Source organism: Lontra canadensis, unplaced genomic scaffold (genome assembly GCF_010015895.1).
Source record: "Lontra canadensis isolate GAN:19392208 unplaced genomic scaffold, GSC_riverotter_1.0 scaffold5, whole genome shotgun sequence".
NCBI lineage: Eukaryota > Metazoa > Chordata > Mammalia > Carnivora > Mustelidae > Lontra > Lontra canadensis.
This window is the reverse complement of record NW_022630999.1, coordinates 33,503,506-33,531,091: the sequence shown is the minus strand read 5'-3', so window position 1 is coordinate 33,531,091 and position 27,586 is coordinate 33,503,506. Positions and strand designations below refer to the sequence as shown.

The 27,586-nt window shown below is 42.7% G+C and overlaps 2 protein-coding genes across 3 annotated transcripts in view; one reads left to right on the top strand and one right to left on the bottom strand.

Annotated features, from left to right (window-relative positions):
- DOCK2 (dedicator of cytokinesis 2) overlaps positions 1 to 27,586 on the bottom strand; it is a 408,294-nt gene that overhangs the window by 175,710 nt on the left and 204,998 nt on the right.
- INSYN2B (inhibitory synaptic factor family member 2B) overlaps positions 7,245 to 27,586 on the top strand; it is a 30,451-nt gene continuing 10,109 nt past the window's right edge. Inside the window, exons 1-3 of one of the 2 annotated variants that reach the window (XM_032851776.1) lie at positions 7,245 to 7,325; positions 18,323 to 20,549; positions 21,621 to 21,695. In XM_032851776.1, coding sequence (XP_032707667.1) covers positions 19,204 to 20,549; positions 21,621 to 21,695 — 1,421 coding nt within the window. In that variant the 5' untranslated portion in view covers positions 7,245 to 7,325; positions 18,323 to 19,203. Of the gene's footprint in view, positions 7,326 to 17,568; positions 17,632 to 18,322; positions 20,550 to 21,620; positions 21,696 to 27,586 lie in introns of those variants that run through there. The other variant, XM_032851777.1, reaches the window with a different exon arrangement.

Here is a 27,586-nt window from a genome sequence, read left to right as displayed (position 1 = left end):
TCCTAGTTCCATATTCAGAGGCCTTTGTATCTAGGATTTCCTAAAGTGTTTCCCTTCCCCTTTGCCCACCCCCAAACCCTTCACCTAGTTAAGTCCTACTTATCTTCCATGCTCATACCTTCCTTTGAAGAAATACCTTTTCCATGGTATCTCACACTCAACCCACCACAAAAACATCAGGTATGCATGCCACTCCTGTGGATTCCTACAGCCTATGACTTCCTCCTGGTGGGTGGTTATCACATTGAGTTTAAATCAACACTTTTCTTTTTTTTTATTTAAATTTTACTTAGTTAACATACAATGCAATATTGGTTTCTGGAGTAGAACTCAGTGATTCATCACTTACATACAATACCCAGTGCTTTAATACCCACCACCCATCTAACCCATCCCCAACTACCTCCCTCCATCTACCCTTAGTTTGTTCTCTGTTGTTAAGAATATTTTATGGCTTGTTTCCCACTCTCCTTTTTTTCTTTTCCCCCTTCCCTTATGTTCATCTGTTTTCTGTCTTAAATTTCACATATGAGATTTTTGTCTGTGGTATTTGTCTTTCTCTGACTGACTTATTTCACTTAACATAATATACTCAAGATCCACCCACATTGTTGCAAATGCAAGATTTCATTGGATTATTCCTCAGCCGTTAAAAAAACCTTTTCTTTTATGACTCCTCACTAGCTTGTGAAACTCTGGAGGAACATCTCAGCTCACTGCTGTATTCTCAGTACCCGTCCCATCTCCTACAGAAAAGCATGCTTGGGAAGGATTTGAGGAAGGAATATATCCATGAGCAGGAACAACCCTTTATAGAGGGCTCTCCACTCTATACAACACCCAGCACTACATTGAAAACCTTAGTTCCTGAGTGGTCCTATAGATCCTCAGGAGCATGTAGCCTATAGAGCAGTTAAGACTCAGTATTTCCTATTTTCCAGCCCAGATCAAGGCCTTCCCCACAATGGGCCTTCTACTCTTCCTGACTTAAACACATAGAAGCCAGGAGCATGAGCTCTGAGACAGATTTCTGATTCAAACTCTTGTACTATTTGCTGCTATGGGAGCCTAGAAAGTCACTCAACTTCTCTGTACCTCAGCTTCCTAAAGTGGGACTCACTGTGTAGCTGTGAGGATTAAATGGAATCACATTTACAACCTTTAAAACAGAGCCTGGGGGCATCTGGGTGGCTCAGTGGGTTAAAGCCTCTGCCTTCAGCTCAGGTCATGATCCCAGGGTCCTGGGATCGAGCCCCACATCGGGCTCTCTGCTTGGCAGGGAGCCTGCTTCCCCCTCTCTCTCTCTGCCTGTCTGTCTGCCTACTTGTGATCTCTGTCAAATAAATAAATAAAATCTTTAAAAAAAATTAAAAAAAAAAAAAATAAAACAGAGCCTGATCTGTAGTGAGTACTCAGTGATACTGAGTGATACTGGTTACTATCATGTCTTTTCACTCCTATGAGACTTCTTAGCAGTTCCTCAGCATCTTTTGGAGGGAGCTAACACATGACTGGACTAATCTATTATTACTCTCCTGCACTTTCCTAGGTCTTTTTAGTATTTCTAAATACTAAAAAGAGTGTAGTGTAATCCCTGTGAGTAAAGATGTAGTCTCATCTCAATCATGGCTCCTCTAGTAATCTTGCATAGCGAGCTAGAGAACCAAGCAATTTGCTTGACTGGATGTCTGTGTGATCTTTCTCTTCCAAAGGGTGGTGCTTTAGATGGGATGGTGCACACCATTCATGTTCCAAACCTGAGAGTAAGAGAAGACATCACTGCCCACAGAGCCACAGGCTCCTACAAGATGGTCACCACATAGAAGAAGAAGGTGTGTTCCTTCTCAAAAGACGTAAGCCAATTGGTTACATCATAGCCCATGGCTGAGAGGATCCAGGAAAATCCCTTCAAGTGGGCCTGGAAAACCCTAGCTGAAGTCATCAGTCTAAAAGACTCAGAATATTGTTTTCCAACTCAAGTCAACTCCAATCAAATTAATTTCCTCACTCCACATCTTCCCCACTGCCCACACCCCACCACGAATAACCCATCTACTAAGAAGTTTAGCCAAAATAATTTTTGAAATTTATCCAATTCACACCATCTTCATTATTACTATCTAGTCCGACCACTTCCATTTCTCACCCGGTTGACTATAATAGTCACATTGCTGTCGCCCTGGTTCTACTTTTGTCCTGATCCAACCCATTCTTCTCAGGATGACAACAAAAGTCATTTTAAAACACAAATGTGCTCCTGTCTCTCTGTCTCTGGGTGTCTCCCTCTCTCTCTCCCCTTCCTCCCAAATATACACCATTTTAAAACTCTTAAAATCATCTTATGGCTTTCAGAATCAACCAAAAGACTTCACATGGCCTTCAGGACCAGACCAACCTTATTGCTCTTGTTTGTCCCTTTAGGGCCACTGTTGTCCTCATCCCTGGACTCCAGCTAGATTGGCCTTATTTAGCTGTTACAGAGGCCAATACCTCTTGCCTCAAGACTGGCATGAAGAGTACTCTTTTGCCTAGAGCACTCTCTTTCTATGCCTACCCCTTGATAATCCCTTGGTAATGCCCACCATCCCTCCTGAACTTTAATGTCACTTCTTTAGAAAGTACTTGCCTTACCCCTGATGGAAATTTGGTCTCCCTATTATTCTATCATAAGATCCCATTTTTTTTCTCATAACACTTAGCATAGTTTATAATTATCTATTTGTGATTAACTTATTTCATCATTCTATGTATCAAAGCCATGTATAACTGTTAAAGCTTCTAATTAGTAATGGTGAACCAAGAAGACAACATTCTTGAGATAACTACAGCCAAAACAGAAACACCCAATGTTTAAGTTTACTTCATAGATGTGCACTTTCCCTAAGCTCCAGAAGATCTGTTTGGCCTATAGAATCCTTCATACTTCCTGTCCACCAGTCTTCTGATATCTGCCACTTGACTTTGCCCTCACTACAATAAACCAGTTCAGGTGAAAGGAACAACTTTCATTTCCCTATTTAAATTAGGCACATCCTCAAATCTGTGGCTTCCTTTTCTTCACATACTTGAATTCCTATTCATCCTTAAAGGAATGGCCCAGGTTCCCTTCCCCTGGGAAGAATTTCCTGACTACAGCAACAGGTTAGGCACCGTGAAGGTGGCTTTCCACTGTAGCTTGACCTTGTTTAGAGCTTGCCTTGTACCATAATGTCTGTAACTTGCCCATTTCATCCTCTAGACTTGAGGACTTAAAAGGTATCCCTGATACCCAGCATGATGTTTGGCACACAGGGAACACACTGGGTGCTTGGTAGAAGTAAACTGGAAGAGAGAAGGGAGAAAGGGAGGAAGGGAGGGAAGGGAAAGGAAAGGAAAAACAGGTTTATGATTTCGAGGGCTAGGGAAAAAAAAAAAAGATAGGTAGTTTTTTGAGAATCCCATGAACTTAGTGGAGAGAGATGACATAAATTGAAAATCAATACCAATTATTATATGATTAGGGAAGAGATGCCTGATAACATTAATTAGTGCTATAAGAGTCCAGTTATTTTTTTTCTGGAAAACCTGATACAAAAAAAAAAAAAAAAGTGAGGAATAAAATCTTTTAGAGTTAAAAAAAAAAAAGCACAATATGAACAGTAGGAAGACCCATTTGTTAGGCAGTCTTCATGTGCCAACAAGGAGTGGAAAGGAACATTGTGAGCCTCATCTTTGATTGCAGTATCTTCCCGAACAAAATGTGATATGCACAGAGGTCCATTTCCAGGACACTAATATCAAACAAAGCAATCTAAGCCAAGGGCCTTCCCAGACCTGTTCCAATCCTGAGTCTTCAAGTGGCTCTGCACAGCCCAGGACAAAAATTCATATTCTCCATTACTGATCTTTTGGCCCTGCTATTCTCAGATCCACTTGAGGAGGCTCTTTTCTGACACGTAGGGAGACTGCAATCATTGATTTTGGTGCCGACTTGACATCATATTTCTAGATAGGCAGTAGGCAAGATCTCTCTCCGTGGTCCCATTACAGTTCCTCTGCAGGGAGAAAGCTGGGAATACTGGTCCCATTTACAGACAGTGAAATAGAAGGTTCAAGGCAGGATGCCAGGCACTTTCAGGATCGAAAGCCCTTGCTCTACCTAATGAGCCATACTCTCTGGGCATCCTTAAGGGAAGGAGAAGCCATCATTCAATTTGATTTAGTTAAGCTCAACCGTCACTTTGCCATCAATGTTCTCATTGGTCACATTTATTGAGATCGTACTAAGCGCCTGGCACTATGTCTCATTATCTCTTTTAATCCACACATATCAGCCATTTGAGATAGGTCCCATTTACTTGCCACTTTGTATTTTACATATTAGGAAACTAAGGCTCAGAGAGTATATACCATTCATCTAAACCAGATTTAAACCCAGGTTTTCCTGTCTCTATAGCCCATATCCTTAACCACTGGGTGCTGCTACTGAAACCACCATTCTATCACCTTGTTTCTTCCCATTTGCCTCTGTGGTTGCTTAAATTTTCCTTCTGGTCATCTGACTTGCTGCTGTATATAATTATAGAGATTGGCAAAAATTGTGCCCACAACCTGTTCGTGTAAATAAGATGTATTGGAATACCAACATGCACATTTACTTATGTATTCTTATCTCTGGGTGTTTTCATGCTACAATGGCAGACCTGAATAGTTGTATCAGAGACCATCAAAAACTGCAAATATTGACTATCTGACTCTTGATAGAAATAGTTTGCCAATCCCTGATATGCTAAGCAACCACTATGCTAAAAGCTTAACTTTTATTTTCTTGTTTAACTTATACTACAATTGTGTGTGTGTGTGTGTGTGTGACTTTGTGTGTGACTTTGTGTGTGACTTTGTGTGTAGGGGGTACTCAGATCAATCCTATTTTACAAATAAGGAAACAGGGTCTTGAAAACCTCAGAGCCAGTAAATGATGGAGCCATAATTCAAACCCAGGCAGTCAGGCTCTAGAACCCATGCTCCTATCTATAAGCTAAAGATGTCTGTTATGGGACAAGATCTCCATTGGAACTGCTCATATGATGCTGAACAAATATGGCACTGCCCAAAGGGGCTCTGCTGAGGACGAGAGGACAGCAGCACAGGTGATGAGTACACTGATGGAAGAGCGCTGGGTTGGGGCTGTGGGATCCTGGGGGATATACACTTGCTTGTGCTGATTGCAACTGGGACACACAGAGGAGGTTGGTGGCAGGTAATATAGTCACTTCCAATGAGGAAAGAGTTGCCTCAAATCTACTGACAATTGCTTGGCCAATTGATTTTCTAATAGTCTTTATCTTAAACAGTAATTTAAAAAAGTTACTTGGTAGCCAGACTATCTGTTGATTTCTAAGTGAGTAGCTTAGAAAGGAATGGTTTTGTTGGAGTCATTAAGCCACATTCAAGGGAGACAAGCTCATCTCTCTTTTTGATAATCTGTTCCCATCTTCTGTGAGCTTGGAGAATATGAAAGAAAGGGTTTCAGGAGTCATCGCTATGCTCCCTGAAAATGCAGTGAGCCTTCCGGCATAGTCCTGAAGGGTGGCCATCTGGACAACATTTGCATGGACAGAAACCTCATGGCTCACTTGACTGTGCTGTTGGATTACTTGAGTTTGGGTGAATTTATGTCTTTAGCTGAAACCCAACTTATATTCTTGAGATATTCCACCATGGAGTTCTGGTTCTGTTTTCAGAAACACTGCAGAACAATGCTACTCCCCACTTCATGTGGTAGTGAAGTTTTCAAAGGGAACATCATGTTTCTTCCAACCATTTCTTTTTTGGGGGGGTTAAAGAGCTCACATTCCTTCAACCATTTTTACTATGATACTTTTTCCAAATCTCATTATAATTCTCTTTTCTTATGGAGTTGAAACTTGAAATCTTGGATTTGCAAAAAAATTCAAACCAAATATTCTTATGATAAGATCTTCTTAGAGCTGAAGTTTCTAGTGATGATATTATATATTTCCTAGCACTAAATCATGATAATGGCATGTCTTATTGGATTTCCCTTTCTGCAGTGGGTTACTAGGAAGCTCACAGCAAAGTTTATGCTTGATTTTCTCCTCTTTCCTAATTTGATTTTTGTCTCCTTTCTCCTGTCAATTGCTATTGCTTTCAGTTTTATTGTATCTATTTTTTATGTAAACTATTTCATATATCCACCTCTATTTTATCAATCAATTCTCCCACCCACTATGTGCAGCAGCTTTGCTGGTTCTCACACTTTGATAATGATGATGATAATGATTCCAATAGTAATGATACTAGTACTGATAAAAGGAGCCCACATTTATTAAGTGCCTCTGGACAGACAGTCACTTTTCTGAATGCTTTACGAGTGTGACTTCATTAAAACCTTATAGTCATCCTATGAAGTAATATTATTAGCCACATATTATAGACAGGGAAACTAAAGCACAGAGAGGTTAAGTAATTTACCCTACATTATAGATTCAGAAAATAGCAGCGCCAGTTTGAAACCTAGACAGTCTGTCTTCAAAATTCATGTCCTTGTCCACTGTGCTATACTAACTAAATTATCAGACCACTTCAAGCCATTCCACATCAACTCTGGGCCCAAAATTTCTGGATCTCATCCTAGGGAATACTGATGTGGGCTTTGAGGAGTTGCTCACCACTGGCCCCAGTAACAGTGGTTTCTGGCTCCTTCATTGTCTGTCTGTATGCTCTGGGTACTCCCTCCAATCCTGTGCCACTGTCCAGCAACACAGCACTGGGATACAGACGGACAGCCCCAAGCATTGGCCCAGCTGGGATCATGGAGGGTGGCCAGGCTCTGGCTTGAGACCACATCATTTATATAAAGGTCCATGTCCAGGCAAGACAAGGGTGAGGTAGGACAATCAGGGAACAATGCATAGGCTGGAAAACAGGAGAAAAGTGAGATAGGAAGCCAAGAAGTCTGCTGGCTGATCCTTACTATACCTATTATGTGCCAGATACTTAATTCCATAAGCCAGTTATTCTTCTCATTCTGAAAGAAGGAAACGGAGTTCACAGAGATTAGATAATTTCTTCTAGGTCATTCAGCAGGGTAGGTATAAACATGGGAATAACTCTTTGTGGGAAAAGGTCTCACTAAAGAAATGTAAGTATTCCATTTCAGAATACGGAATGTTACCCCTACTCCTAGGGGCTGTGGTTAGAGTTGAGAATATGGAGCGAGGGCCAGACCCGCAGTGGCTGGGGTCTGAGGGATGTGAGGTGCACTGGGGGACTCGAAGAGGGCGATGCTCCTCTCAGCACAAGAGGAGGCTGCTTCTGTCCAGGTTAGGCACTGTGGGAGGGACTTGGTTGAGTACAGATATCAAAGAGTGACATCTTAAAGAGAGCCCTCAGGAAAGGGGTGCATGTACTCAGCTCAGTGCCTTTCTCCATTCTCTACCCTGGAGGGTGACTGGGGGGCAGGGAGCTGGGCTGGGTGTAGGCTGGACTGCTGCCAGAAGATAATGCCTGGCTCTCTGTGCATATGTCCTTGCTGTTGCAAGAAGAAAAGGAGGGAAGGAAAGCGTAATGAAAGGAAGAGAAAGAAAGAAGAAAGATGGAGGAAGAGAGAAGATATTGAAACATGAGTTTTTATGCTTTTGTGATTTGCCCAATATCAGTGTGTCAAAGGAAGTCCTTTCTTTTAGGCAAATGCCATGGCCCTGTCAAGTGAAAGGCAATGAAATGTGTCCTCAATGGCCTGTGATTTGCATGGGAGGCAGACAGGGCTTCACAACTACCCCAGCAGAAAGCATATGGGAAGGCCAGAAAGCGACACTGGCTTTAGCAATATTCTGAGGTCCCTATAACAGAGGACCAGGAAGGAGTCAGAAGGAAATGTACAACAAAAAGCCACAGAGAGCTTCTTAGTCCCTTGGGAAAAACCAGTCTCACAAAGAACAACAATAAAACAGAAGAGAAATTTGATAGCATTTTCCCCTTAAAGTTTCATTTTTATTAATTCCATCCTTAACGCTACTTGATATTTGCCACAGTCCGCAGCAGAGACTTTCATGTCCTAGAATTTTGTGCTACCTCTGTGTGACCTGGGGCCCAACGCATAGTCATAGTCATGGTAAGAATAAGAACAGTGGTGGCCTTTGCTTATTGAGCACCTACTAGGTGCCACACATGATACTGGCTGGGCACAACATTTGCTCACCTCAGAAATAGAGGGTGGGCTCTGTAATAGCTTTGAAGTCCTCTGCTTCTGCAACTACTGGCTGCCACTGAGCTCTCAGTTCATCTGTGATTAGATCAGACCATAAACTTCCCCCCCTTCCCTTCTCCTTGTTAAAATTCTGCAGTGTAGGCAGGGATCCAGAAGTGGAAAAGCCTTCATTGCAGTTGCCTGCCAACGCTTTGCAGTACCACAGTGGAGGGAGCACTGCAGAGTCCAGGGCTTGACAATTATTCTTGGTGGGTGTGTAGTGTATGTGTATATATCAGAGGTGGGGTCCCTGGCAAGCCCAGGCTGTAGGCTGCTTCTGCTGGCCCTCACTCAAGGCAGCTCTGGTTGTCACTCGATTTCTTCCAGGCACCAGGGAAGCTCCCTGATCAAATAAAGGTTTGAGGTCTTTGGGTACTGCCAGACCACACTCATCTTGGTCAAATCTTTCCTTCTACAGTTTCCTCATCTGCAAAATGGAAGTGATAATGCCTGGTCTTGGCAGAACTTGTTGTAAGGCCAAAATTGGCTAGTAAAGCTGAAAACACTGTGAAAACATTAGCATTGTTACTAAAGAGTGTGGAAGGGTCACTGGAGCCATTCTTATTTTAGTCTAAGTACAGCATTTTAATCAACCAAATGTGTTGGATGGGTTCACACAGGAACATAAATCTTTTTGGAATGGGAAGACTTTTCCAATGTATTCGTAACAGCTGTAGATAACCTGCAGGATGAAATTGCCGCATTTAATCTCAGACTATAAGAGGGTAACAGAGTTCCCAGCTGCCACAGAACCAAAGAAGGTGCTACTAATGGGGAAGGAGTTTCTTGCCTTTCACTGCCACTAGATCATCGCCCCCCACTACTGAAATAGGAAGTGTCAAAGTCTCAACATTGAAAAAGAACCTAGAAGTGACCTCAGTCAACTATACCCTATGAATGAATCTGTTTATAGGAATGCAAATCAATGGTCTATTTGTTGGTTTTTCTGGCTTTGAGCTGATAAAGGAGGTGAGGCATAATCACTCAACCCTGAACCCCCACTCCCTCATGACATATAGAGTTATTCCTCTAATGATAAGTCCAAAAGATTCTCCCATATGTTTGAGCAGGCAGTTTTCCCAGTATCTGGTCCCAGGAAGAATAAGTCAAATTCTTCAAAGTCAACAGAGTATAACCTGAAAAGTGGTAGAAAATGTCCCCAATGATATAGAGAAATAGAAATGCAGGGAGAAATATCAGAAGAATGTTCTGGAAATGCTGAGTAAAACATGGAGATGTATCAGGTTATTGCTCTTTCCTCTATGAGAAAAATCTGGACAAACTGTCCAGCACTTGCATCTAATTATAGTAAAATTTCACCCTAGAGAAAGCAAGCTGGACAGGATCTTTCAGAAGTAACAGCAGAAGCACCCAGTGTTTCTAGCCAGGGGGATATATGGCCAAAGAACTATCACTGCAAGGGCAGATAACCTAAGATTTGTAGGAGAAGCAATTCCAAGAGATGCTGAGCTCCCATCCTTGACAGTGAACAGCCATAGGAATGAGTCGCAGACCCACACGTGCTCACTAAAGAGGCAGGAGAGAAGAAAGCAAAAGAAGGGACTGATGGGGAAGAAAAGAAAGGGAGAAGCAACAAGAATGAGGAGGAAAAAAATGTGATACAGAAGACAAGAGAGGTGGCAGGGCAAAGAGAGTTGGGGGAGGCAATGAGGAGAGAAATCGGGAGAGAGGGGAGGAGTAAACAGAAGAGGAGAAGGAGGGAAGACAGAAGAAGGGATTAAAGGAGTGAGGAGAAAGAACAGAGGAGGAAGGTTTCTGCTGGATTTGTAACATTTTCTCTCTGAAGCTAAGTGTGGGTTCACATTGTTTGTTTCGTTCACTATACTCTCCTCTATGCTGTTTTGCATGCCTGTATCATTTTATAATTTTCTAGAAAAGAAAGAGGAGGAAGAAAGAGACTAAGAATAAAGAGGAGGTAAAAGGAGATGGCAATACTATCTTCCCTGCTTTCTTTCACAAATGGAATCAGAGGGTTGGAGAGGTACAAAATAATAGCATTAGTGGCTTCTCCATCCATGTGAGACGTCTTTGGGATCATAACGCTGGTTTTGTCCACTATGCCTGATTCCAAACGAGGCACCTGAATCTTAACTAGATGGAAGCTATGGTCCCTCTACTGTTCTCACTGCTGCATTGGAAGATCAGAGCCTCCAGATTTGGCACCCAATTCCATTTCTCCTTCAACTCAGTGTGTCACCTAAACAATTCAACTCATGTTACCTGAGCTCTTGCTCTGTGCCAGAAACCATGCTGGGGACTAGGATGCAAACCAGTGACCCTTTTCTTCTTGAAGAGTTTTTGGGTAGAGGAGAACTGCTCTAAGCACTGGTTTTCCCATCTGTAGAATGAGGGGGTTTGCTTCAGTCATTTTCAACATGGGCTTGCTTAAGCCCTAGGATTCCAGGCTGTGACTCAGAATGAATGGAGGAGCACTGCAACCCCCTTCTCTAGAATAGCTTAGCTTTATTCTGTCTCAGATATTGGGATTGGGCTTAAGGTTGGATTTAGAAATATGATTTCACTGCTAAAGAAGATCTGAAAACCATTGAATTAAATGGTTCTTAAGGTCAAAAGTTTAAAGTTCTCTGTTCTATTTTTAAGGTTGAATGGTTCCTTGAAGACTCTAATGATAAGAATTCATTTGTTCATTCATTCAGCAAATGCTTATTGAGGTTCTCCATAAATGCAAACAAAGACACAATCAACAAATACATAAAGAAGCTAAAAAATAGGGTACTGGCCACAGAGGACACAAAGGATGGAGAAGAGGTTATGGAGGGCATCCTGGAGAGGACACTCTTGGAGCTGAGACATCATCAGTTAGAGACCCACTTTGAAAAGATCTGGGAGAAGGGTAGTCCAGACAAAATGAACAGCCAGTGCAAAGGTTAGATGATGAAAATGAATCCTACATGTCCAGGACTGGGGGATCCAGGTCATGGAAGGCAACGGTGAAAGTGGTATGACATGAGATGGAGTCAGGAAGGTAGTCAAGGCCGGGTGATGTAGGTTCTTGCAGATTTTGTAAAGAGTTTGGACCTTCCTCTAAATTCAGTAAGATATCTTTGGGGAGTTTCAGAAAGGGCTCTGATGTGATCTGATTAAATTTCATAAAGATCACTCTGGCTGCTGTGTGGTAGATGGATGGTAAAGGGGGCAAAACGGAGACCTCTCTTTGGTGGTGCGGATGATAGATAATGGAGACACAGGTATAAATAGCAGAAATTGTGAGAAAAGGTCAAACATGGCACATTGAGAAATGAGAAAAAGGTTTCATGATCACTACATATCGAATACCTTTCTAGACTCTAAATACATGAGTTTTGATCTTAACCTTGCTTTTTGGTGTCTAATTCTGCCCCTAAGTACACCTATGCTTAGTAATTCCAGAAGGCAAAAAGAAAGCCAATTCCCTTTGGCTTCTTGACCATTTGGGGAAAGTGTAGACTCAGACAGACCCCAAAAATTTACCAGCTCTCTTTTCCTTACTGAGAAACCTGCTGGGGTATTTTTCATTTGGAAGGACAAACAAAGGCGTGGACTACAAACATTAACTCTTCAATCTCAGACAGATAAGCAGTAATACTTGCCAACAGATCTGACCAAGCAGTTAACTGAATTTAAATGGAAGGGAATCGAAACTTGAATGCGAAGAACCACAAGATCCAGTGATGAGTGATCAGTAATTATTTCTTAAGTGTCTCCCCCAAAATCTTGGCCTCATACTTTGCAGAATATAAAAGGACTATGAGACAAATTACTTCCTTTTAAGAATGTACCCTTCAGCTGGAGGAAAATAACCAACACATAAAATAGATATCTGGCTGGCCAAATGGAGTGGGCAGTTGGAGGTCGGGGGTCTCCACTGTTGCCCCAAGCTGGCGTCAGAGGATTTTGGGTTCTAGTTCCACCTCTGTGACTTAGGACAAACCATCTAACTCTTCTGGAACTGATTCCTCTTCCTTAAAACATGGGTAATGATTCCCAACCTTCCTAGCGGGGATTATGTGGGATTTGAAAATGCTTTGTAAGTGCTCAAGTGTGGTATAAACAGTAAGGGTTATTATTACTGACTCTAAGTACAGAAGGTGAAAGGAGATGGCAATGTGTCAGCAGCTAGAGCCTTTTCTGAAAAACAAAAATCTAATCAAGCACCTCCTGCTCAAAAACCACCCATACTCCCCATTGCCTAAAGCAGGGGCTGGAAAACTATGTCCCGCACCTCAGGCCAATTCTGTTCCATCACCAGTCTTATAAATGAAGTTTTACTGGAATACAGTTATAGCCATTGTGGGCATATTGTCTGCGACAGCTTTCCTGCCATAATGTCTGGTGAGCAGTTGCAACAGAGACTGTATGGCCAGGAAAGCTGCAAACATTTACTATCTGGCCCTTTAGAGAGAGGAAAAAAAAAAAAAAAAAAAGACAACAACAACAAAAAAACCCTGCTGACTCCCAGAGGATAAAGTCTAACCCTGTTTAAAATGTAAAGTCCCTTGATACTTGAAGCAGGATTTGAAAATATAAAAGGAATCAAATATCTTCCTCCAAGTCATCCCCAACTCTGTACACCATTTTTGTAGTATTTCCAAGGGACTCGTTCCACATGAGGCAACATTATCAGGGATCTCCTTAGTACTAAATGGGAATCAAGTGTTACTTTTTTTTGTAATCTCTACAATGTTTATCATAGTCCCCGGGTCATAACGTGTCCTCAGTAAAGTATAACCAAATTCAATCTGAGTCATAAATAGAGCAAATATAGTACCCTAAAGGGCAGAGAACTACTCATGATATATCATTGATAACATATCATTAAAAGGGAAAGCAATTTGTAAGTGAATTAATTAATTTGCTCCTAATTAATTAGTTGTACAAATATTTATTCCATGACAACAGCTATTCCATGCCATAGAACCTAAGGTAAATTAGGTAATATGGGATTATATTTATTGCTTGACAAGAAGAAAACACCTGTTCTGTGTCAAGCTGGAGATAAAGAAGAGGGTTCAAAGTGGACTATGACCACCTTCTGATCTCAGGGAGCCTGCAGTTGAGTTGGGGAAGCTGAAGGCCAGCCGATAGTCACTACACAGGGAGATGAGTGCAATGCCAAAGTGGTACAGAAAGCACGGAGGTGGCAGGGCGATGGATAGGATTGCTGGGAATATTATCCTTGCTCATTTCCTCCCATGTATTTACCTTCAGTTTACTCTCCCAAGGAAAAGTAAGTGAGCCAAGGCCCACTCACATGTACCCCATGGTCTCTAGTTGGGATCTATCTGAACAGCTAATATTGACTATGCTGACCATTTTATATAGATAATCTCATTTAATCCTCACAACAACTCTGCGTAGTTTTACAAAGGCCAGGTCACTTGTTCCAGGCTAACAGTCAGAAAATGGAAGATTCTAGCTCAAGTCTGTCATCAGCTAAAGCTTAGCTTTTTTTTTTTCTTTACCCTTTATTGTAGAGCCTAATTACATGGCAGAGAAAAGGACTGGGAGTCTCTTCTAGAGTAAGTCTGAAGTTTCTGATCTACACAGATAGTGCTAAATCTTTCTGTGCCTACTAAATGGGCACTTATTTTGCAAGGACTACCCAAAGGCATGGCTGGAACATAAACAGTCAGTGTGTGTTCAGTACGTAAATAGTCAAGGGAGGAGAGAATAAAGTGTTGCAAAGATCAGCAATAACTCCTAGCCACTAGGTGTGCACCAGACTACTGAAACTATCTCTGGGGAGTGATTCTGGACTCCAGACAAGACATTAATTAAGCCCTAATCACTGAGGGCTAGGGAACTCCCTATCAATTAATGGCCACTGGGAGTCTGTGAGACCTGAGGCCTACAGAGGGTCATGCCCTTTAGCCAGGTGTACCCTGGGGACATATCTGTGCGAAGGTCTCGATGGGTACTGGGGGCAGAAGAATTGGATATATAACTCTTCATTTTTTAAAAGTGGAAATTTTTATATTTGCTAAGCTTCCTAGGTTATGTCTAGGACACAGCAGTTTCTACATTGACTTAATTATTCAAATTGTCACTTTCAACTTTTCATTCCAAATGTAACATAAACCAATAGACATATGGAAAAATGCCCAATCTTAAATAAATTTTATTATGAGAATAGTGAGATACGATTCTTCCCCAGTTTGGCAGTAATGAAAAAAATCATCTGAAATTTACCAAACACAGCGACAAAGAGACTCTGGTAAAAAGGCCTTCTCATGTACTAACAGTGGGGTACATGGCACTAGAACTTACTGGAAGGAAGAGTGGTAATATCAATAAAAAAAAAATATGGGTACTTTGACCCCCTAATTCTTGTTCTAGGAATTTATTCCAAGGAAATAATTCCAAGGTTGACATACTTTTAAAATGTTATTTACAGCATTAATAAAACCAACTAATTTGAAACAACCTAAATATTAAATATTTATAAAAAATACTATTAAATACTATTCAAATAGGTCATTGTTAACCAACCAGATAACCAGACAGCAGAGTCCTATTAGCCTACCTAAAAAAATGGTGTGAATCTACATGCCATAACATGGTACTTTCTCCACGTTGTTCGGTCAAACAAACAAACAAAAAAGGCTTCTATAAACCTGCATGTGTATGTAAGAGGCACGCAATGGATTTTGCAGATGTTACCAGCAAGTTGCCTAGAATGAACATCATCAAATTGGTGGTACAGAGTGGCTCTTTCTGGGTGGTGAGATTTCAGGTGCTTTTTTTTCTTCCTTTTTTAAATTATCTGCATTATTTGAATTTTTAAGACAATGACTATGTAATATCCTTGAAAATGGAAAATGAATGGTTTTTAAAGATCAAGTGCAAACATCTCAAGGGTATATAAATTTTCTGGAGAAAAGGCAGGGCTAAACCAGAATAATGGCAGACTTTCAGAAGAAAAATGTGGAGGGATTTTGAAACTGTCTGACAGCCTTACACAAGAAGCTTCATCCTTCCCCAGTCCTGGAGGAGTCGGGAAAGTCCAGTGGTTTGGAGCCCGTGCTCCAGGGTCAGTCCTTAGGTTCGAATATTAGCTCTGTCATTTACTAGGTGAGTGATGGGGCAAATTACTTAACATCTTGTGTCTCAGTGTCCTCATTTATAAAATAATAGCAGATAAAAGCAGATAGCACCTGCTTCTAGGATTGTGGTAAGGGTTAAGGACTAAATGAAAGACACCTACACAATGTCTGGCACATCACCAATGTTCAGTAAACATTAGCTCTTATGAAAACCAGCTTCACACAATTGTAGCCTAAGTGAGTTAAGTTATCCAGAATGAAGTGCTAATATTCATCCAGAATGAATAGTTAGGGAGAGTAAGGAAGTAGTGGACAATTGGGCAAAAAAATCCACAAAAGTAGATATCAAAATATCTAGGCTCTGTAGCACAAACATTTGGTGTATGAGCTGTGAGGTTTCAGGTAGGTGACTTAACCTGACAAGTCTTAACTGCTCATTCTGCAGAATGGGGATCATACACAGAAGGCCATTTTAAGGAATAAATGTCAATAACACAGTGCATGGTTATAATAAGTTCTAAATACATATTTGGAACCATTAATAACAATAATTATTATCTACTATGAGATTCAGTAGTGAGCTCCCTGTCACTACAAGTAACCAAGTAGGCTTGCTTACTGCATGAAGAGGATGATGCAGACAGGACTTAGTCAAATAATGAAGGGACAGACAACTGGATTTTTCCAGACCTAAAAATTCTGCAGTCTTTGAAAAACATAAAACTGATTGTGAAAGTGGAGTTGTTCAGGACCGTTCTACAGAGTGGTGTGGGAGCCCATCACTGGCAGGGCTAACTCCCCACAGAGCTATGCGGTGCTGCAACTCTCAGAAACCAACCCCACTCTTCAGAGAGGTGAGGCAAGTGTGAGATGGTTGCCCCAAACTCTGTCGATTCTGTCCCAAGAGTGGCTCTGCCTGCTCTGGAAAAGCTGTGGAGAGTTGTTCTGGCACCCAAAACAAGGAAATCTGGCTGCAGATGAGGATGACAGTGTTCAGAGCAATAATGAACCCATACTGACCCCTTACTGCATGCTGATCTTCACACTGAGAGATTTGCATAAATGTCTCATTGACTTCTCCCATTAGACCCGTGTATCTGTATCTATGCTATGAGCATCATCTGCATTTTACAGATTAAAAAAAAAAAAATGAGGCTCAGAGAGGATAAGTATTACCCCCAAACCCTTTAGCCACGAAGGGACAAGGGTTTTAACTCAGGTCTAAGGTACATTCAGAATGTGAGGAGTAATTGTAAGGCTCCTGACAACTTGATAACTCATTAGCATTACAGATGGGTCATATTCCCTTTCAGACCGGCCACTCAACTGCCCCAGCCTCACAGGCTTAGTTGGTCTTTCTCAAAGTAGCTGGGAGCCCAAAAAACCGAAACTGCCATGGGCATTATCTAATAATTCCTGGCTGGAATTATCTCCAGCCGATTATCTCCAAGATAATCCCAGTACTTAGCACTTTTATTTTCCTTTAAAATCCTTTAGTCAACCCAGGTGTCATTCACACTTGCCTAGTCCCGCGCTGTGGGATCCATTGGACTTCTAGAAATCAGGTTTTCTTTACCATGGCAAGTGCAGGGGACAGTCCCCTGTACCTCTCCAGACCTGCACACATCTTCAAACTCTGTTCTCAAATCACTGGTATAACCTGCCTCACAATGCAGGCAGATCCCAAGGGGACAAATTCAAAACATTGTGGGGAAGAACGCAGGCTTTGGAATCACAGACTCCCAGGTTCACATCTTGGCTCCTTCACGGAGTACTTACCCTCCCTGAACCTCAGCTTCCTCATCAGTCCAAGAAGGATTCGATACTCACAGCTGTGTTGTAAGGATTAGTGAGATAATACAATGTTGGAAAGGGGCGGGGGTGCTCACTCAGGGTGCACATATACTAAAATTGGAAAGGCAATGGGGTGTAGAAGTTAAGAGCATAGACTATGTAAGTTCAGACGCTAGCTCTATCATTAGCTGTGTGTCCTTGGGCAAGTTACTTAACCTTTCTGGGCCTCAGCTTCAGCTAAAAAATGGGGATAATGATAGTATCCACCTCTCTAGGGTAGGGAATGAATGAGTTATGGCTTGGAAAGTGCCTAGCACAGCACCTGGCATGCTAGTGAGCACTTCTAAAATGTGAACTGTTATGATTAATGCATGTAAAGTCCTCAGTATGGTAAAAATAAGTATTCAATAAATGGTAACTGTTTTCGCTACAAGGTACATCTTCCATGGATAATTTTATGCACCTTCATCTCCTGGAAAGCAATTGAAAAATGAAGACATTAGGGGAAAATCTTGTTCTTAGGTAAATCCTGCAGCCAAAGCAGAGGTAACTCACTGCCCTGTTGCACTACCAGGACGCCCTAGGACCCCCTCACCACACCCAGCCCTCCGTGGCTTCCAAGGGATCTGCCTTTTATTCAGCCATCCACTTTCTCAACAGATGCTCATTATATACCCAAAGTGAGCCAGAAGCAGGCTGGAAATACCCAAGCAGTTAAAAAAAATAAAAAAAAAAAGCCTCCAGCCCCTGTCCGACTGAGCCTATACAGGTTAGTGGGGAAGCTACACACTAAATAAATGCAGACGAGATGACTCTTTCGGGATGGCTGCAGTTTGTGTTATGAAGGATGTGCAGAGAAGGTACAGGAGGGGTCCTGCTGTGGTCTAGCACTGACGGTGTGTATGAGGGAGGAGTCCTTGGAAAGGTTCCCTGAGGAAGTGGCATATAAGCTGGGACTTCAAAGATGAATGAAAGTTCACTGGGTGATGCCTGGGAGTGGGAGGAGGAAGCAGTCCAAGCAGTCAGGCATTTTGTTTCAAGGTCTTGCAGCCACAATGTGGCTGGCTCACTAGGGGAACAGAAAAAGGGGCATTTCAGCTGACTTACTCCTAGAACAGCCACCCTAATGGACTTGGTCAAGGTGCTGGTATTTGGAGAGAAACCCAGGTCTGAACTGCCTTCTCAGTTGCAATACTTCTCTCTTCCCTTCCAGACGCTTCCCATTTGCTGGCGGGATTGCCAGGCCTCAGACTCCTGCTGTGAGGCCAAGTGAGCTCAGTTCTCGCTCAGATTTCCAGAGCTGTGGACGGGGTTCACATTGCCTACATGTGAGCTTCAGCCAAGACACTCCAACAGGGATTCTGCCCTCTGAATGCCTTCGGATGCCTCAGTCCTATCCTGATCACAGCCCACTGGGTTTTGTGATGAACAGGGAAACAGCATGAAAGAAAGCAATGGCCCCAAAGGAGGAACTTGTGATTGACACAAATGGGGATGTTCCCTTAGGGGCATCATATATTGTCAAAGAATCCAGACCCCAAGTTACTGATTTCCCCACCAGTTTACATGTTACAGAAAGTAGATGTGCTTCAGTTTCCTACAGTTTTACAGTAGGAAATTGATGCTTCGGGAAAGGAAGCTGTATGCTCTGGACGTAGCAGGTTTCTTTTGGAATTCACACACTGGGAGTCTGGCGCTATCCCCTAAATGGTACTTTTGTTGTCTTTTTGTTCAAGACAGCAAGCTTCTTCCAGGATCAGAACTGTCTGCCAGCCTCTCTGGATAAACAGCCCACCAGCTCTCTTGGTAGATGAGATGTTTAATGATTAGCCTAACTCATTGTTTATCTAAGTGGCAATTATCACCGTGATGAAATAGTATTTTAACTGCAGGGGAAGCATTACGGATAGCTCCCAAGGAGAATCTACTGGCTGGGAATGGCCAACGGAGCTTCCTATACACGGAGGAGAGGACCACTTCATCCTGGCTGGCAGATCTCTGAGTCTGAGATGCTATCATTAGATGCTGCTCCAAAGACCTAAGGAAATGTGCCCTGGAGAAGTGTATGGTCCCAGTCCTTCTAACTGAGGCTCAATGGCCCAGCAAAATATGAAAGTGCGGCCTGTGCTTCTAAAGCGTAACAGCCTAGAGTCAGTGGAGTTCGTGAAACAACCTCATCATCGCAGGAGCAAATCTCAGCAGGTACGGTTCAAGGAAGATGGGACCAGTAAGACTCCACCTGGCCTAGCTGAGGTGGATGTGCAAGCTTCTGAGGACCCAGCTGTGATGGGCAAGACTCAGGCCTCCAGGCACCATCACCTCCCCACCTACTCACTCTCCTTCCCCAGGCCCCAGAAGGCAGGGGGCTTTCAGAACATTGCGATCCAAACCTCCCCCAGTCTCAGGAAGCATTTCCCAGTTTTCAAAAGGAAGAGACTCACAGCCAGCAAGTCCCTGGTAGAAATGCCAACAGCCTCCCAAAGTGCCATCCAGGTCAACGGCAACCTCTCCGAACAGGACATTGTATCCTCGGACCTTGCCTACTTAAGATTGGCTCAGCATCTTGAGGATGGGCCTCGAAGAGTCAAAGTGTCCCACCCGTTTCCTCCTAGAATGTCCAAGGTGCAAAGCAATGGGCCTATTAGCGTATGCTTGGAAGCAGGGACTTGGAAGGTCTCAGAGAAAGCAACGGCTGCCATTCAGGTCCCAGATGACATTTACCACAGCCCTACCTGGGCAGCTAGAAAGTCCACTTTCAGTTCGGACAGGCCAGGTGACCTGAGCAACTCCGTACATCCTTTGGTGGACGTGTGTCCCGGTGATGGGAAAACAGTGCCACTCTCAGATTCAGAAAGATCCCCTCCCTGCTTAAATGCCACCAGCGATGCCAGCCACATGCCAGGCACGGGGAAACTTAAACCTGAATTGCTTTTGCCCAAAGACAACGCTGAGGACAAAGACCTTGGCCCACTGTCATCTCGGTCAAAGGAAACGTGGATCCCGTCCCCTCCACGGACTCACAGCGCCCCCTCACCAGGCTCTCACAGCCAGCCCGCCCATTCGGGAGGGGCTACAGACTGCTCCTCGGCAAGTAACAATCACCAGGATCTGCTGTCCCTCAAAACTAACGGCGTGTCAATTTCTGCCCCCGCGTGTCGGGAACAGACGCCAAAGAACCCCACCCAGTCAGACACCATGGAGTTTCAGAATTGTTCGGGGAGCAGTCACCTCCCGTCTCCTCCTCCAAGAAGGGAGGCCAAACCTCAGAGGGACAGAGAGACGGGTGGGATTAATCCAGTTCACCTGGCACAGGGGGAGCTCTGTGACCTCCAAGGCCGGCTGCAGTCCGTAGAGGAATCACTGCACTCGAACCAGGAGAAGATTAAAGTCCTTTTGAATGTAATCCAGGACTTGGAGAAAGCTCGAGCTCTCACAGAAGGGTAAGGTGAAGGTGTTTCTATTGAAAACTACTGGGTTACGTCTTTTGCCAGGACAGGCGCAGAGAGAGCACTGGTTCCTGTTAACATAATGCCTCCAAAGTCTCTGAGGTTCTGTGGTTTCGTTCCTTTCTAGGCTTTGGTGGATTTCCATTGCTATTTGTTTTGGTGTCCAGATATCAAGAGACCGGAGAAAGGGGGGCAGCAAAACAACAGGATCAAAAAGTATTTTTATAAAGACAGGAGGGGGTGGCTAGATAGTAAATGACGGCAGAAGATGAGAGCACACGGCTAATTCCCCCATTCCAGCCTTCCAGCGAGTTGCTGTAGTTGCACAGGATTTTAGTTATCTGTGTGCTTTTTACAAAGAACTTGAGGTTACCGTTGACCTTCCCCCTCCACTGACCACATGGATGGATATGGCCAGTCCATCCCTGATCCACTAAATAGGAACTGAAATGAGATCACAATTCTGCAAAGAGAAAAAGTTACAAAATACTTTTCTGGGTGACTCAGCACCAGTCTGGGGAGGGGAAGGCAGTGGTTTGCTTAGGTGTGGAATGTTTGTCCTTTGAAAAAGTGCCCCCCAAAGCCTGGGAAGAAGGAATGAGTAAAGCTAATCAACAAAAGGGCAGGAGAAGGAAGAAGTTATTAAGTGGTATTTGCTGATAGGAATCAGACCCAACATTGCCTTATAAGAAAGAAGCACTACAGTGTTAGGGAGAAATGCATTGAACAAAACGGTCTGGGGTTTTAATAATCTCCCTTCTATTTGCAAGGTCCCTCAGTTTCCCTCACTATTGGTGGGGGTAAAAGTAACTGACTCATCTCACCGACTTATTGTCAGCATGAAGAAAACCTCAGATACAAAAGTGCTTAAACATTTATAATGCCCTCTAGAAAAGTGAGGTCCTCTTATCATGGGTTTCTTGTTTCTTTATTTGTTATGCAACTCTAGAGTATTGCTACTGATAAGAGGGGTAATGCTATGCTGTAGGAAACCAGTAGCTAGAATGTGTGCACCCCCTGGGAATTTTGTCCATGGACTCATCCAGCAAATGCTCTCTCTTGCAGGCGCAACTTTTATCGAACTGGTCAAGATCTCAACAATTGCAGTACCTGCCAGAACACGGCGTGCATCATATACAGGTACCTGGCCAAAACCAAGGCCTCTGCTGTGGAGCCCAGAAGCTGTGGGGGCCACAGAGCCCTCTTGTAAACTCTCTTAGACACAGAAAGCCAAGTGGAGAGGCAGAAACAGGACAACTTTGAACACCTGAAAGCTAAAAATTAAAGCAAAGTGTTTAATGATGAAATGTTCGTATCTGGTTCCAAGGCTGACATGGCTTGCTTTCTGCACAAGAAGGTCTGTGAGCAAATCCCATCGAATGCCCTACCCTTACTGTACGCTGAGTGTTGACACGGTGCTAAGCTCTGCGTGGTGTCTGCATCTCATTTCACAGTTACGCCTTGTGAGGCGGGTGTCTGTGTCCTCAGGGACACTAAGCCATGTGACCTAGTTTTGCTTTAAACATTTTCAGCTAGCCAGAGAGGTCAGACTCTGGACTCAAATCCAGATCTTTCTGATCCCAAGCCTTGGGACCTCAATCCACCACACCGCCTCTTCCTCAATGGTGGCTCTCACATGCCAAGCGTGTCCTGTGTGTCAAGAACTGTGCTAAGCACTTTGGGTTCATTACTAAGTACATCATTTCCTTCTAGTGGCGGTGGGGGCGGTGTATGGTTGCTACAGTAAAGTAGATTTGTAGAGTGGTAGATGAGAAAAATCACGTAGTGATAAGTGTGCTAAACGTGAAGTCAAAATCCCCAAGACTGATGCCCATTCAGCTGTCCCGGGCTCAGTTGCCTCATCTGTGGAGTGGGGACAATTATCCTTATTACGAGTGGCCATGAAGAGCAAATAAGCTCATTTTTTGTGAATGCCTTTATAATTGCAAGCCTCTGTACAAATCCAAGGGCTTATTACTGTTATTACTAGAAAGATCATTGCTCCCTTAGCTGGCAGTCCACTTTCGGTAGCGTGGTAGAAAAGTGGTCAAAAGCAGACATTTCAGGTGATGGCATCTAATTTTGTCTGTCTAAAATATACAGTTGAGCTTTCTCTATTACTTTTCTATTTTGGAGAAGAAAGGCAGTGAGAGCCTAAGCAAACTGAAGCCCGATTGTATTGTCTGTGTCTTCTTTTTAAAATCTCTTTCTCTCTAGTGGAATCCTGGGATTTCATCCTAACAAGGGATTGGGAGGTAAAGGGGTGTTGGAAACAGAAGTCAGGAGGCCTCTATACTTAGGGCCTAGGACCTTGAGCATTTTCTCAGTGAAATGTCAACTCCTTATGCTTGGGAGTCACTGGACCATGTCTTTTCATCAAATAACACAAGTTTCAGGACCACTCACAGGAAATACCCTTTATCTTAGTGTAAAATATCCCCTCAAAAAAGGGAGCCCTGGAAAAGGTTTCTGGTATAGGAGTGTGTAAATAGGCAGTCTTATCAATTGTTTACCTTTTTTACTCTATTTTTTGTATCTCCTATGTGAAGTAAATTTCCTAATCACTATGAGGACAAAAACTATTGAATGTCTAGACATTTAGGGAGGACAAAAACTATTCATCATAAATAAGAAGAATGATTTTTAATGAACTTCCATCTAAATTTTGGATAATTTATTTTTTTCAGCATGGAATGCTATATTTTCTACCATCTTAGGATGACTTTTTATTTAGCTCTGTAAGTGAAAAGGAGAAGTAGTTATTTCCCAATCTACTGTGAGTGTCATAGCCTGGTCTTGAGCAAATCATTTCTGGCCTCTGAGTTTCCTCATGTGAAAAATGAGGGCTTTTAATTAGATGGTCCCTATGGTCCCTTTCAGTCCTGACATTCTGATGTTTTATGCTGAATTCAAAGTGGCAATATTTGGCTAAACTATGACCTTCCAACAAGTCTGAGAATGTTTGCATTTTTCTAGTATGTACTTCAAACATCCCAAGCAAACATTCTAAATTAAGTTACACCCCTTCACAGGTTAGCAAACCTTCACACACACACATCACTTCCTAGTTTTCCAAGAACAGCCACTGTATGCCTCCATCCCTTATTACCATTCAAAGCCAGACTGCTTTCCCAGACAGTATCTGCAACCTTGTATCTAAGCCATTGCAAAGGAACGGACAATTAATTTGATGAAAGCAAAGAGATCAGAACAACATCCCTGTCAGAGTAACAGTGGGAAGATGAGAGTTGTCATTTTTTTTTTTTAACATTTCAAATGACTTCAAACCTTGTGTTGTATCCTGGAAAGTCAGATCTTACAAACTGATGAATAAGTGATGTGAAATCCTCATCCTCAGGCCTTGTTAAGCTTCAGTCTCTCTCCCTGATGATGGATGGGCCCAGTCCCCGTCACTGTACATAAAGCACATGGGCGCCTGATAGTTGCCTGCTGGGTCTTCTTCTGTGGAGATGTTGCTGTTAAGTTAGCAGCACATAAGGTTTTCCAAATGGTCTCATTAGCCAAAGGCTATGGCTATGCTACTCGCTTCCATCAAGACATGTGAGGTCATTGGCTCTATCCAACTCATTTTCCCTGCGCCAAGAACAGCCCTCTGGGTGCCCTGACCCCATGCCTCCTTGACTTTCTTCTTATTGTGGATCATTCTGGCAGATTCTACCTCACCAAGGAGAACAGCACTAATACAAATGCCTACAGATTCCATGCATAGCTCTTAGGGGATCTCAGGGACTTCCTTACAGCAGGGAGGATGGGCTCCTTGGAATTGTGACTACAGAAGGTACCAAGGGAAGACTGTGGGAATCGACTCTATACCGTAAGCTGGTTCCAGGCTGTTTTAGTCCCCAGTCATTCTCCTCACCTTTCTTTAGTGTTAATCCTAGGACAAGTTACTCAAAGGATTGGGTGAATGCCGCCTGTGGTACCAGCATTAAGTAACAGTGAATTACATGATGAGAAGGTTGTCCTTTTTTCCAAATTTATTTCAATTCCTCTGATTATCTAACAGGGGAAATCTGAGTTTGGTACTAGAGTATCTTCAAAGCCTTCTAATGCTTGCTTATTACACTTCTTTGCCAAGAGAGAGCTGCTCTCAGGTTCATAGCCATAGACAAGCAGTGGTATCTAACCAGAGGGTAACTGTTTTAAATTTTTTACAGAAGTTTTTAACTTTGAAAACTAGTCCCTCTATATATTCATTGTAGGTGATGTGGATCTTCACTTTCAAAAGTGGTATTACTTGCTTTGGATAGGTGTTCAGGTTTAAAAGTGAATTGATTCAGAGAGAGAAAAAAAAGTAAGTAAATGTGCAGATGGTGTGGGGAGTTTCACAAAGACCTGGAAGGTGGTGAAAGAATCATGAAGGGTGGAAAAATCTATCCTAAGGAATAAGCTCTTTTTCCTCTTCTCAAGGCCCTGGGGTCCCTCCATGCCACATCCCTCCTCCATCCCTCACCCCTTCTCTGCTTTTCCAGCACTTTGTCTTCACTCTAAAAAAAATAAATAATCACAGAGTCTCTTTGGAGGTCTTTGGCTACACAAATCATGCATTTATTTTCTGGACATAAATCCCAGAAAAAATCTGCTTGGTCTAAGCTGTAAAATGCCTCAGATGTTATAGGGAAAAGAATAGAAGTCTTTCTTATAATCCCATCTAAGTGTGTTGCTTAGGAAATGCAAAGAGGAAGCTGCAAACTTACCATCTGAAATAGGTGAAGGGAGAGGTTGGCCATGGAAGGTTTGAAAGATTCTAGAGAGGAGAGAGCAGCAAAAGAGCTGTTGTGTGTCAGGGCGGTTTGAGGGGGAGGGGATCTATCTGAACAGCTGTCTCCTGCCAGCTCTTCTCAGCCTTAGCCTCTTTTCATGGTTCCCACTGCACTCATGGATTTTAAATTTATTTCTGTGATACCACCCCCCGCTACCTTTTTCACGAGATTGTTCTCTCTGTTTACCTATAAATATTTCCATATGGATATCTCAAAGCCACCTCAAATTCACCATTTATCAAAACACACACTGTATTTTCTTCTTATTATTTCTGATGTTCTCAACAGCATTAACCATGACACCATAAACCTTAGTTCCCACTGCCTCACTCTTCTCCTTCATAGCACACATTAAAGTGGCTACTAACCCTACTTGCTAAATCCATCCCCTAAGCTTCATCACCTCTGTCTCTGGTCAGTCAAGGCCCTCATTGTTTGTCACTAGAACACGTCCTTATCTTTTTGCCATAGGTCGCCCCATCCCATGGAATCCTCCACACAGATTGCTAAATTACCTGAAAAGTAAAATCTTAACATGTCACTCTCCTGCTAAACAACTTTATCCTAGTTTCTGTGGCTGCATTTAGCTCATTTTTCAGGGTCCTTTGAATGTGATACTAACCTTCTCACCTGCTGGGTCTCCCATTTCTCCTCAGCCACAGGAACTCTGGCTAGTTTCAAATACTGTGTGTTCTATCATGCCTTGGTTCCTTTGCATTAGCTCCCTCATTTCCTGGAATGCCTTTTCTGCTCTGCCTTGTCTGGAAATTTCCTCTTGCAGCTTAAAAGCACGTTCCTCTAGATAACCTTACATTAATTCCTGTGGGGGAACCCCATGGCATGCATGTTCTTCTGCCATACTGTTCATCCTATTGCATTGTAATGTAATGTTGATGAGTTTCTTTCCTTCAGCCAATGGTTAATATCTCGAAGTGGTGGGCAGTGTCTGGTACATAGTTGGTGCTCCGTAGATACTTGTCAAAAAAGGAAATGGCTACATTGTCTGGGGCAAGGGTTGGAGACAGTGATTTAGATTGCCCAAAAGTACACCCATTGTTACCATTTGTGTGTGCCACTACTCTTGGGTAGGGAAGAGAAGGGTCTTAATTAATCAAATGTTCTTATTGGGGAAGAAAGGCAGCAGATCCTCAGCAGATGTTTTTGAACTGAATCAAACAACAACCAAATGTAGTACAGAGATTGTCAATTTTCAAATACCTGGAATGCTACATATTCTCCACAAGATGGAAGGTCATCACACCCTTCTTAGATGACTCAGAGAGCCTGCTGCAGTTTCACAGGACATTGAGATCCTCGCTCATCATGGCCAGCCAACATTATTGCCCAGTACTTCTGTACCGGCTGTGGTTGGAAAGGCAAAGATTGGTCTGTGGCAAACCATGAATTCCCTCCATGCTCAAATAAATATCTCCCTTCTATGGTATCTGAACTGCCCCAGTGATCTCTTTGGGAGAATGATTTAAGATATTAGATCTATAGTCTCTCTTGGTAAAATATCAAAACCCAGAGTAGAAATAACGGCCCTGTAAGATGCCCCTATTCTAATTCCTGGACATGTGAATATGTTACCTTACCTGGCAAAAGGGACTTTGCAGATGTGGTTAAGGATCTTGGGATGGGATAAATATCCTGGATTGTCCAGGTGGGCTCAATTTAATCATAAGGATCCCTACAAAGGGAAGAGGGAGTCAGGAGATGCAGAGTCAGAGAAGGAGATATGACAACAGAAGCAGAGGTTCAAGAGAGGAAATCACAAGCAAAAAATGTGGACAGCCTCTAGTGGAAAAATCAAAGGACAGACTCTCTCACAGAGCCTTCAGAAGAACACAGTTCTGCTGACGCCATGATTTACAGTTCTGGAGGACTTCTGATCTCCAGAGTTCTAAGAGTACCATTTGTGTTGTTTTAAACCACTAAATTCGTGATGATTTTTTTTTCAGCAGCAATAATAATACAACCAAATTAAACTCTCATGATTCATAAACAAATCACATCTAATGGGAGTTCAGTTTATTTGCCTTTTTTTTTTTTTGATGATTTTTACAATTACAGCAGCTAGCTGACAGCAGAGATCTGTTGGGAAGAAAATTAGGGGAAAGAAATAAGACCATTTCTATTATTACTGGTCATTATAAATACCTTTTGTTCCCATATTTAATCCTCACCACCATGTGAGATGGATAAAAAATACTCCCATTTTGCAGATGAGGCAACTGAGGCTCAAGT